We start from the raw sequence: 12,892 nt of genomic DNA on the forward strand, positions 1-12,892 counted from the left end.
AGTCTGAGACAGAAAACCTCACCTAAAAGCATATGGATAAAGAGGTAGGTCAGAATTATTTTTCAAATACTTTTATTAGTTACACCAGCAGCTTTTCTTTCCAATTTTCAGATTTGTGGCATCAACATCAAGAACAGTTCAAAACCATTTGCTGTAACTTAAACTTTTAACTGAAAAGGAGGCACGGTCATCTGTTGATTCAGGTGAAGATGACGATGCCACAATGTTGTAATTCTATCCAAGTTGTGTTCCTTTCCTGCGAAAACTTTTGCGATGATTTTTAATCAGCATTAACCAGTCCTTTAATAAAGAGCTCGGGTTCTTTTTCTTGGAATCGTCGGCAGGTTGGTAAACCGCAGAACCTCCAACCCGAGGGGCAGCTGACAGGAGCAGAATTCACTTTTTAGTAGAAGTGACCTTCTGTGCAGACTTGGTCACCTTGCCACCAGAAGCAAGCTTCTTGTCCACAGCCTTGATGACACCGACAGCCACCGTCTGCCTCATGTCACGCACGGCAAAACGTCCTGAGGAAGACAGGGTAAAGTTAGAATAGGGAGAGACTAGGACTAAGCTTTAGGCATTTTACTGCAGCTGCCACAGAACTGATTTCCCACAAAGTTAGTCTTGCTACTGCTTTTAACAGTTGGTGTATGCAATAACTTACCAAGGGGAGGGTACTCCGAGAAGCTCTCCACGCACATGGGCTTGCCAGGGATCATCTCAACAATGGCAGCGTCACCAGATTTCAGGGCCTTTGGGTTGTCCTCAAGCTTCTTTCCGGAACGACGGTCGATCTTCTCCTTGAGCTCGCTGAACTTGCAGGCAATGTGTGCAGTGTGGCAATCGAGTACAGGGGCGTAACCCTGAGAGATCTGGCCAGGATGGTTCAGGATAATGACCTGTGGAAATAAATTCCAAGTGGTTAGATTATGTACATTTCAGTTACTCGTTAGAGGTGAGGTAAGGCAAGTGATAAATAGTTAAAGCTCTATATTCAGTTATCAATTATTGCTATAGTGTTCAGTAACTGGGTATATTTCTAAAGCTCTGCAGTAAACAGAAAATTCATTTAGTAGAGAACATCCATGTGAAGTTGAAAGTAATGACAAAGTAGTATGAAAACTGACACTATATTCTGGTAATTAGACTATCATTCATCCACTTTTAACACCCATTTTAAATGCATCTTGCCACCAACCTGGGCAGTGAAGGTGCCAGCCTGCATGGGAGGGTCATTCTTGCTGTCTCCAGCCACGTTGCCACGACGGATCTCCTTAACGGACACGTTCTTAACATTGAAGCCGACATTGTCACCAGGAGTGGCCTCGACCAGTGTCTCGTGATGCATCTCCACAGACTTGACCTCAGTGGTCACATTGGCAGGGGCAAAGGTGACGACCATCCCGGCCTTCAGGATGCCAGTCTCCACACGGCCCACAGGTACAGTTCCAATACCTGATGACAACCATTTAATTTATGTAACTTTTAAATGTTAGTGTTGCACTAGACATAGTACTCAGATTGAGTGATGTAGTACAGTCAACATCTTACTTTAGCTCAAAATACTCAATTACAAAACAGAAGACCCTTACCGCCAATCTTGTAAACATCCTGCAGGGGCAGACGGAGGGGCTTCTCAGTGGGGCGGCTGGGTGGAAGGATGGCATCGAGGGCCTCTAGCAGGGTGACTCCGTTGGCATTGCCTTCCTTGCGCTCAACCTTCCAGCCCTTGAACCAAGCCATCTGTTGCACAAGAGATTTGGCTTAGTTTATTCCTTTAAAAACAAGTAACTTCCTTTAAAGACCATTTAAACCTAATCTTTAAAATCTCACCTTCTCACTGGCCTCAAGCATGTTGTCTCCATGCCAGCCAGAAATTGGTACGAAGGCCACGGTGAGAGGGTTGTAGCCGATCTTCTTGATGTAGGTGCTCACTTCCTTGGTGATTTCCTCAAAACGCTTCTGGCTGTAAGGGGGCTCAGTAGAGTCCATTTTGTTGACTCCGACAATAAGCTGCTTCACTCCCAGGGTGAACGCCAGCAGGGCGTGCTCGCGGGTCTGACCGTTCTTTGAGATACCGGCCTCAAATTCACCCACACCACCAGCAACGATCAGCACAGCACAGTCAGCCTTAAGAAAGAAAATGTATATAAGAAATAACACTAAAAGAAACTCGATGACACCAAAGCAACGTGCATCAACTCCCTACTACTCATCTAGAAATTAAGATATATATAAGCTAAAACAGGTTGAAGTAAGGGTTTGTATTCACCTGAGAGGTACCAGTGATCATGTTCTTGATGAAGTCTCTGTGTCCTGGGGCATCGATGATGGTGACGTAGTACCTGGCTGTCTCGAACTTCCACAGAGCAATGTCGATGGTGATACCACGCTCACGCTCTGCCTTCAGCTTGTCCAACACCCAGGCATATTTGAAGGAGCCCTTGCCCATCTGTAGTGGCAAGTAAACAACTTTCATTAGTATCTAGGCTGATCAAAAGCATTGCAGGGTTAGGGTTAAAAAGTGTATTGTGTAAAAAGTGGAATTGGGGCCTAGACATGACTCATTTGAAAATATATCGAGCCAATACATTCAATATACACTCAAATGGGTTCTGACAGTTCATGACAGTTTAATTCCAATGTAAAACACCCATTTTACTTAATGCACTACCGATTATGCTTACACCAGCACCAACATCTTGCAATACAACTAGCTGGATGGCAAAGTTTGCATAGTTATTTTGACCAGCTGATTCTTTAATGTCCTGAATTACAATGACTTTTTCCATCCAGAAAAATTTACTCACAGCCTACATATAAATAGTAAGTTAGAGAAACTGGTGGTTATATTTGAGATATGATATAGAAATATAACAGGTCAATTGCATAAATGTTAAAAAAGGGTACATTTTTAAATCAAGCGCCAATTATATAAATGTGTAGAAACGTGTTTAGTGAATCATATCAAGACAGGCTTGAGGCCTGGGGCTCCACTGAACAAAGTGCGCCGTCGTTAACGCGCTGCTCGCGCAAGCCCCACCCCACTTGCGCGTACTCGACACCCACACCCTTGTGCCGGCCGGGCTACTGGGTACAGAAAAGGCATGCTGGCGCCGCCATCTTTAAAATAAGAGTTGCAAACTTTGTCACAGCAATAGAAAAATAAAGAGCGCTTACCTCAGCGGCTTCCTTCTCGAACTTCTCGATGGTTCTCTTGTCAATGCCTCCACACTTGTAGATCAAGTGACCGGTGGTGGTGGACTTGCCGGAGTCGACATGGCCAATGACCACGATGTTAATGTGAACCTTTTCCTTTCCCATTGTTGCTTAAGTTTCTGTAAAATAAAAAAGGGAATACCCATTGAGTTTCATTTACAGCTCGACGCACATTAGCTTTCGTAAAAGTAAATAAATAACCAGGCAACATTCCGTTAGCTGTCACAGCAATTGCCCGGTTCAGTTAAAAGTTATAAAGTAAAAATGTATATAACACCGAGTCAAAGACATTAGCACGTTTAAAGCATAAAATTGGAACAACAAGTCGATGGGTAAATGCACTCTTTTCAGGGGAGGGAGGGGTGAATCACTAACAAGTGGTCGCTAGCGGACAACTAGGCCTCAGTCCGCGACAGGCCAGTCGAGACACGTGTTACTTCATTCGCCACGTCGTGTTAAGTTACAAAAAGATTCCCAAATATTCACACCGCATACCGGACTTAACACTTGTCACGTATGACTGCATGCAGTTGTTCAAGAGTTGAGAGTAAAGACATTCCAGTTAACCATCCTCTTGTTCATCGCTTCCAAAAAAACCCTTTGTTCCATTTCCCACTGTCTCCCCTCCCCCATTTTAGCAGTTTTGCCACAAATGTTACAACACATAAGTTCCTAAATCAAACTCATATAAATCTCCCAGTGTTCCCGTTGTTAAAAACTTTAAGACAACCATTACGGGAGGCGGAACAAAATCACGTCCATTCAAAGCCACAGGTTAATTTAAACAATTGCATAACAGCGGTCCACAAGTTGAGAAGACAAAGCACATTAACAGAGTTGCCCAAAAGTCACTCGGGGCAAAAAGACTCCAACCGCTAAAAGCTAAACAATTCCAATCACGTTCCAATTAAAAGATAGCATCGCACTTACCGGTGTTACTAATTCACACGGCCACACAGCTGCCCCTAGCCAGGTAACAGAAAGAGGATGACAAACGCTAGGGATGCTGGTTTTATACCCGGGGAGGTGGCCACGAATGGTAGCTCCCCCTCAATCGAACCCACAAATCACACACATTCCTCACATAAACGTCATCACGTCGTATGACCTGAAACATGTCACTTTCGGCATTTTATTACATAAAATTAAATACATATTCATGACACAAAGAAAACGCGACAAAGTAAACAGATAACTTTTTTTGTCCTGGAAAACAGAAACACAAAACTTATTGTTGTGAAGCCGTTTGGCTTTTTTACCCTCACTTCCTTGTTGTTTTTCTATTGATGTTGTTCTAGAACGTCGATGATCAGCTGATCTCAACGCTTGAGTAGACCACTGTCTCTGATATGGAATTGTTGTTTTCCAATTATTTGGCCATAAACGTCAAACTATCAGATGTTTTATAATATTTGCGGTTAAACAATTTCACTCCAATGAAACTGACAGTTGTTTAGGTGAGTGATCATTATATTTCACAAGCCTTGGCCGGTGTTGTTCAAGAGAAATAAGCCATAACGTATCTGGCGAGGTCATTAAGCAGCTTGTAGACGCTTCAGAGCTACTAGTAATTCCTACTTCCTAGAGACGACCCCACCAGTCTAACAAGATTATCTAAATCCTGAACATTTGTAAACAGTGCAGTCACAGTTGTTCCTAGGCTACCAATGGCATTCAGTTTATGCATTTAGAATAATTTATTAGTCAGAAATGTAAACAATACATAGTCAGACGTATGTTCATTTAATTTATTTCACTCAAAAAATGTCATAATGAAGGATCCTTTAGGGTTTAGGCCTACCACAGATGATGCAGAGATTGTTCAGACTTTCTTGAAATATTACTTCTAAAACATCCAGCAAATTTCCTCAAGATGGACACAGCATACCTTTAACATAACTCATAGTGTAATTATAATTAAGACAAGTACCTTGCTCAAAGGCTGCAACACTCGTTGAGAGATGTATTTCATCTTTAGAGATGCTCCGAGGGTCAGAAGGTCAAAATCAGGCAGCCTCTGGCTTGCTCTTTGCCAGCACAGTGTGATACCCGATATGCAGAGGGGAGCTGGCATCACTGAGTGTCTCTGGTCCTCCTTGCAACACACACACACACACACACACACACACACACACACACGTGTATGGTATGACAGTCAAGCCAGATGAGAAAGTTAAGTAAGATACGGTAAACATTTATTGATCCGTGTGGGTAACTCTTCATGTGACCACCGCACTCTGACATTGATCCATGTGGGGAAATTCAGTATAGTCAGGGAATATTATCAGAATAATGTCAAATCTGAGAATACATTTCAATACAACACCAAGAATGTGTTTGTAAAGGTGTCTACTAAAATATCCCACATTGGTTTCTATTCAACCACCCTAGGGGAATTTTTGACAGCTGCTGAAAGTTGGGGTACCATGCATCAACAACCAATACCAGCAGCTCCATAGACGGAGCCTGAACAAATTCTTCCACTACAGAACCCATTTTGTTTAAAAAAAAAAAAAAAAAAACACTGTGCCAAGGCTTTAACCAAAAGTAGCAAGAGACCCCAGAGTCCAACTCCCCTACCTAAACTGCCTAACAAAATCTGACTGACTGTCTCAACCCTAGACTTCAGTGGCCCTCCCGAGTCCCCCCCTCCAACAAGGGCCGCTCAGTGGTACCACCGCATTCCAGCTTTTGTGGAACACAGTCTAACCCCAGAAACAAAAAACAGTGAGCCCCATAGGGAGACCCACTGTTAAAAAGCTATCCGGGAGTTGGGACCCCAAGGACTAAAGCACTTTACAAACTCAAAACCCTGCACAGAGAGAACACAAACAAACAAAAAGTTCCTACTGCTCTCTCCCTCCCCCCAAACAAAATACCCATTCCCATGTGTGTCCCCCAAACACTTTGTTCCACTTAAGAACAACCAAACAAACCAAGCCTAAGTTTATCAAACACTTGATAGAACAACTCCAACAGGAGGTAACAACCAATTCTACCAACAAACTAGACTAGAGTGACGAGCCCCCATCTTGTCATGAACGGACTTTACCATGACAAGAATGGGAGACGACACACAGGAGTAAATGCCAAAAAGTATAAGTATTTATTTTAAACTAGTCAAATAATTATAAATCATACTTAACAGTTGAAAGTGGGGTGTGAGTCATCAGTTGGATCAGTAGTGTATTGCATGTGTGGATGTGTGAAAGTGTGGTGTATGTGTATGTGTAAGTGCAGCAACTTAGATCAAAACAACTTAAAGGAGCAAAAACCAGACATTGTTCCCTAGGCAGGAGAGAGAGGGTAAATGGCCTCGACCAGCCTGCTTAAATAGGCTGAGCCCAATTTGAGTCAGGTGTGCCTCCTCATCTAGGCCACACCCCTGCAGGCTGGTCCCCTCCTCCTGCACATGAACAGAGAACAACAACATTAACACCAGGGTGGGTCATCACAACAACATTAACACCAGGGTGGGTCATCACAAAGGCAAAATGTTCTAAATTGCATTATGCTTTAAGTAGCATGTGACATATGTCACTGTTTTTTCCATGATTCTGAATCATTAGTTTTGCACGAAAAACACTCCTAGCCCAAGGAATGTTTTTCGTTGAATAGAAACCAATGTGGGATATGTTATAGACACCCGCACATTGGTGAAGAGATTTATTCCCAGATTTGATTAATATCCCCTGACTAGTACAGAAACAGGTAAGAGTAGTCTAGAGCCAAACCAAGGTAGTGAATAATATTTAATATACAACACTAACCCTAACCCTAAAAAAAATAGGGTAAAATCATAAAGGGAAATGAAATTAAATGGGTAATACAGCTGTTTCTTTCTCCTGTTTGAAAGAACAAAATGAAGACAACACATGCTGGGAGTTGTCTGACAGCTGAGGTAGAAAGGAATGTAGCAGAGCCACCCAGAGCAACATTCAAAAAGTAATGTTTACTGCATCCAAAGATCATGCAAAAATATTGCCTGAATTTGGTTAATGCCCATGTCAACAGTATAGGTTAAGTCAATGTCCTAGTTATGTTAACATATTTGTCGATTCAGGTACACCAGCTACTTTATACAAATGACTATGTTGGAGTTCGCGGCTGAACTATAGCTCATAGCTACTCATTTTGACTGACAAATGACAGAGGCCCTCAGGTCAAAGGGGCCCAGACACAGGCTGAAGATAGCTTACAACTTCTTAAAACTATACCTGCAGGCACTTTAACAAAGAGGTTTACTTAAGTTATTACCGTAGTTTTTATGTGAAGCAGGCAGGTGTCAATTGGTGTTAACAGGTGCTGGGAGCTAAAATAGCGGAAAAGGGCTAGAAAGGAAATAGGAAAGTGGCATAAAGAGAGCTAGGAAAAGGTGACAGTGGAAATAGTTTGTCTGGTTAGCCAGTGACAGAGAGGGCAGGCATGCCAGCCTACAGAGAGGTGGAGCATAACATTGGCACTTGGCAGTGAACCAGAGTGAGCTCACAGTGTCCTGGAGCCGAGGGTGGCGTGGCGTGGCGTGGCGTGGCCCCCCCCCCCCCCCCCCCCCACACACACACACACACACACTTTCCTTGTCACCATTATATTCGGCATGCCCATGGGTCACACCACCAGCATTCAACATCACACAACCTTTGTTCCCAAGCTTAACTTCACAGGTATTGGAAAAGTTGATAAGATACTCATGACCTGCTAACTCTGTAAACTGACAGACACATACAGGAGCTTCACTGTGCAAACTATGTCAACTACTAAATGTTTTCTTACACCAGCAAAACTGATTATGTTTACAGTGGTTGTTTAATTTAGTTTAGTTGTTACATTGTTGTCTGGTCAGAGCTAATTTCAACAGCTGTGGTGTGGTGGTGGTGATGCACGATGGGGGTTTTGTATGTGAACAGTGACGTGCGAGTCTCGACAACCTGAATGGCAGATCCTGGCAGGACGTCAGTGATGAGTCATTAAAGGGTGCAGGCGACATAAATACTCTGGCTAGTAGTTTCTCCCCACTCTGTGTGTGAATGCCATCGTGCTGTTTATTATAATACACCCGTTATGATAAGCAGGATGACTTAACCCAAAAATGCAAAGCCACAAACAAGATTCAAAATCCAAAGATGTATTTAAGCCCAAGGTAGTAAGGGTAACAAACACAAGTAGCTGCATGTAAGCTAGCTCAGGAAACTCAATCAATTCCAAAAACATTCCAAAAATACAAAACAAACTAGGAAGTCCAAAAGGCAAAACTGTAGCGAACAAGGCAGTAAATAATAATGTCCAAAACGCAAACCTTTCAAGGAGAAAACAGAACCAGGAACAATGGGGTACAGCTCAGGGACGAAGACAAATGTTCTGACAGTGAGTCTTCTTCTTCTTCTTCATAGTGTTTAACAGTGAGTGTTTGTAATGAGTCCAGTATTTATAGGAAGCCGGTAAATGGCAAAGGGTTCACAGGTGTGTAATGGGAAGCACTGCAGGGCTGATGAGAGTTGGAGACAGGTGTGCAGTGTAATGGAAATGGAAATGAGGGAGTGGCCAGGGAGGAGACATGGTCTCTGGTCTGTGGAGTGACAGATCATGACAACACCAACAAGCATGGCAGAATTAATCCTCCCAAAATCACCTTCATTTATCAGTTTTACATTGATGTCTTTTGGCCGACATTCTTATCAATATCTCCTTACATCAACATAATAAATGTTCATAAGAAGGATTCTCAGTAGCCTACAATCAAAATAGAAAACAATAGTGCTGTATGCTCTTAACTGTAGTTCTGTGCCTACAGTAAACATAATCATGTATAGTCACCTTTTAAGACAAAAGTGATGCTTGGATAAAAAATCACACCCGTGTGAACTGAGTGGTGCAACTCCTCTCCCCCCCCCCCCCCCCCCCTCCTCTCTCTCTCTCTCTCATTAGCAGGCAACAGTACAGCACTATCTCTCTCTCTGTTTCTGGCACAACAGCGCCCCTACTGGTACTAATAGTCATACTCGTGCTCATTAACGTCACATAGGCTAACGTCACATAGGCGTGGACATTGCTGTTCCTTGGAGTGGTTGCACCACTCCAAATAAAAATAGAAGAGAAAAGAGGTAGGAGGATATCGTCACTTGTACTGTATTAATCCTAAATTAATGCCCTACTTCATCATACTACAGTGTGACCATGTGCTACAATCCAGTGTGATCTGTGGGTTTTTGTAAATACTGAACTAATGAAAACTTGTGATTGTGACTAAAACATAACTATATTGGATCCAGTGGATCAAATGGAAGTTCATTTTTACATTTATTGAAATGTTTGGGACATAGGACATAAATGTTCTGAATAATTGAAAATGTAGGACCCTTATGTAAACAAGTCTTAGTGCTTTTTCTGGTTTTATCCTTTAGCAGATTTTGTAGTGACGGTTTGACCTGTACTTTTTTTGAACTGTTCTACAACCTGTTAATACATTTTTCAATCAATCAGGCCTACATGCATTGTTTCCAGCTGGCAACAATATACTTAACAAAAACAAAGAAGCACTGTGTAATATACATTTCAGATATAGGCTTATAGGGTGCACAATCTGAGAACCCATTATCAAAAAATAAAGGAAAAACAGCGCCCTCTTTTCCTATTGACGGAGTGAACAGTCTGTCTCAAGACTATAGCCTACGGGTGCATGGTGATGACAAGTTCATTCAAGTTCATACAGACATATAGGAATGTCAATCACATTACAAAGTCAATATAGTGTGAATGAAAATCCAATTCTTCCCAGAGGCAAAGTGTAAATACAGAGTACATTTGCAACACACAGGAGGGCCTCCTGAGTCCTCCGTCTCCTGTCCCCTGCGGCATTCAGAATTTCAGATTGAAAGCAAACAGCACAAGATAGCAGATGTTCCCTTTCGGTGAAAGATCTATTGTCTAGATTAGAATATGGGTCTCAACTGAGAGTTAAGAAGATGATTTTAACACTTGTAGAGAAGGACTAACACCCCCCCCCCCCCCCCGTGCATGAAAAATGAAGACTCACACCTCACCCCGGGGCAATGCTAAACAAATGTGTCTGCAATTTTGAGTTTTGTAAAGAGAGAGATGTAAAGAGAGAAATGTAAAACTTTGAGAATCAGCAGCCATCGCTTGCTGTGCTATTTACGTACATTTGACAGAATGTCCTGCATGAACAAATGAATTAGAAACTGATAGAAGACAAAATGTTGCCATATAGTTTACATGATAAGCCTACTAGTCCGGCAGCCGACAGGTTTCTTTTGTTTAAAGTGGGAAATTTGGTATGGGTCTTTTTTATTGGCCTAAAATATTGTCTGTCTACACATTCGTGAATCCACTTGCTGACCGGCTGTCAAGCATTAGTTTTGCACTAAAAACACTCCTTGGGCTAAAAACGGCCATAGACGTCATGACAAATGTGTTGAGGTCAGCACAAATGTGATGAGGTCAGCATATATTGGGCAAGTGGCTATGGCTGTTCTTAGCCCAAGGAGTGTATTTTGTGCAAAACGAATGATTGGAATGGATTCAGAATCATGAAACCCCCCTAGTTTGACATGTCACATGCTACTTAAAGCAAAAGGAAAGTTTTACATTTTTGCCTGCCATAGCTGGATGTTAATGGTAGGGTCACAAGAAACCCCTATAAAAAATTGCCCAATACCGACAGCCGGTCAGCAAGTGGATTCATGAATATATGTATATAGAATATTTTAGGCCAATAAAATCTATTTATCTATCTATAATCTATCTATAAACGCACCGACAAATGTCTGTCAGTCATTCTGTCTGTCCTTCTGTCTGTAGCCTACACTTCCTTATATTAACCTGACTCCGCCAGATGGGGCAGTAGAGAGTACTCACTACTGCCCCATCTGGCGAACATCATTTGCTGTTCATATATTCAGAATGGGTAAGGACTAGTTTTAATAATACCTTAATAGTATTGTACCTTAAAATAGTATTGTACCTTAATTGTATTGTACCTTAGTAGTACAAGAAAAAAAAGAAAAGAAGGGAATATAGACAGCCTAGAAATGATGACTGACAGTCCACACCCATTACACCAGAGGGAGGGAGTTCAACAAACCATGTGCAACTCAAATTCGGATCAAACAAGGGACTCAATTCTCATTTTGGTGGCATAGGAGCGAAAGGAATTTAGTCCCTTGTTTGTGCTGAATCTGGGTTGCACATGGTTTGTTGCACTCCCTCTGGTGTTGTGGTTGTGGACTTTGTGAAGTATTTAGACAGGTACATGGGTATCTTGGTGGTGTATCGAATTTTGTGGACCATGAGACCCATTGCAAGATACTCTGTCGTCAACTCTAAGCCATTCCAGCCTGTCAAAGTGGGCAGGGGTGAGGTGGGTTCGGGGAGTGAGGCCAAGTAGGAGCCTGACCAGTTTGTTTTGGGAAGTCTGGAGCCTTGTTTTAAGGGCCTTTGAGGTGCATGCATAGTCGAAGAAACAAAGGCTCCTGTTAGGGGCAGGGTCTTCAAGGTGTTTTTGTTGACCAGTGAGGAGATCCTGTAAACGTGAAGGAATCTTGTTCTTTGCTCTTTGGTTGACTTTTTTTATTATGTTGGTGGCCATTTTATCACTGGAAAGATTAGGAAAGATGGAACCTTCATCTTTTCGTGTGATAATATTGTCATCCACTTGTCAAGCCATCTGCCTTGCTGACATTACTATTTGATCCAAAGAGAATGGATTCAGTTATTCCCATGGTGTAAAGATCAAAGTCAAAGTCTTACGATTTGTCACACACGTTACCGCACTGAAATGTGTTCTCTCATTTGATTAGTTGATTTGACCCCCCAATCCAACCCTTTGATGCTGAGTGCCAAGCAGGGACGCATTGGATCCCATTTTTCTAGTCTTTGGTATGACCCGGCCGGGGATCGAACCCGACCTCCCAGTTTCAGGGCGGACACTGTAAACACAAGGTCTGGTGGAAGATAGTTTGTTATCAGGTGCAGATTCTACCGAGTTCAGAGCTCATGAGGGCCTTTTCAACCTGCAGTTTGTTCCTGTCCGAAACCAGCAGTGCTGAGTCATCTGCGAACAGGAACAAGTTGCAGTCACAAGCTGATGTCATGTCGTTTACATATAGGAATAGCAAAGGCCCTACTATGCTTCCTTGTGGAATGCCACAGCTCACTGGGAGGGGGGGGGGGGGGGGGGGGGGGAGACAGTGTTCCGTTCACCTCCACCATCAAAAATGTTCTCTCCCCCCCTCCCCTCCAATTGCTTTTAGCTTGTTTGTATGGAGTGGTTCACGGTGTCAAAAGGCTTTTGGAGGTCCAGCATGACCATGCCGCAGTATTTGCCAGCATCCACCTCGTGTTTGATGTGGTCGCTCAAATAGAGGAGGCATGTGTCTGTGGAGTGGGATGTTCTGAAGCCAGATTGGAACTCATACATTCATTTATTTAATCCCTTGACTCCTTCAAAACTGCTCTCAAAGGGCACCAATTCGAAACTGGCCCCCGTAAAATCTGAATCCATCACTGTTTCTTTTCCCTTTTTACCTCCACTATGGTGATTTCCTGTTTTGACTATATAGTTGTGTATATTCGTACGTCTCTAAATGTTTTGATGAATTGAAAATGGTGGGCCCTATTGTAAACAAGTCAAGTGTAATGCTTTATGGCAGTGATA

General features: G+C 42.6%; 1 protein-coding gene across 1 annotated transcript; it reads right to left on the reverse strand.

Annotated features, from left to right (window-relative positions):
- Positions 1 to 55: 55 nt before the first annotated feature.
- LOC308332289 (elongation factor 1-alpha) lies at positions 56 to 4,269 on the reverse strand. Its single transcript, XM_080788094.1, has 8 exons — positions 4,150 to 4,269; positions 3,181 to 3,338; positions 2,273 to 2,452; positions 1,834 to 2,130; positions 1,593 to 1,743; positions 1,199 to 1,455; positions 665 to 899; positions 56 to 524 (listed from the first exon to the last, which is right to left on the reverse strand). Exons 2-8 carry the CDS (start codon positions 3,322 to 3,324, stop codon positions 397 to 399), a joined length of 1,392 nt encoding a protein of 463 aa, XP_080644220.1. The 5' UTR covers positions 3,325 to 3,338; positions 4,150 to 4,269; the 3' UTR covers positions 56 to 396.
- Between the last annotated feature and the right edge of the window lie 8,623 nt (positions 4,270 to 12,892).

The sequence above is a fragment of the Protomyctophum bolini genome (assembly GCF_963924005.1).
Source record: "Protomyctophum bolini genome assembly, chromosome: 17".
In the NCBI taxonomy this organism is placed as follows: Eukaryota; Metazoa; Chordata; class Actinopteri; order Myctophiformes; family Myctophidae; genus Protomyctophum; species Protomyctophum bolini.

What these genes read in the sequence shown, in the direction of transcription:
- LOC308332289 (XM_080788094.1), bottom strand. Translation starts at nt 3,324, where the DNA reads ATGGGAAAGGAAAAGGTTCACATTAACATCGTGGTCATTGGCCATGTC. An exon ending in TGATCACTGGTACCTCTCAG is followed by an intron (nt 2,131 to 2,272) that starts GTGAATACAAAC and finishes TTCTTTCTTAAG; the next exon opens with GCTGACTGTGCTGTGCTGAT. An exon ending in TGCTTGAGGCCAGTGAGAAG is followed by an intron (nt 1,744 to 1,833) that starts GTGAGATTTTAA and finishes CTTGTGCAACAG; the next exon opens with ATGGCTTGGTTCAAGGGCTG.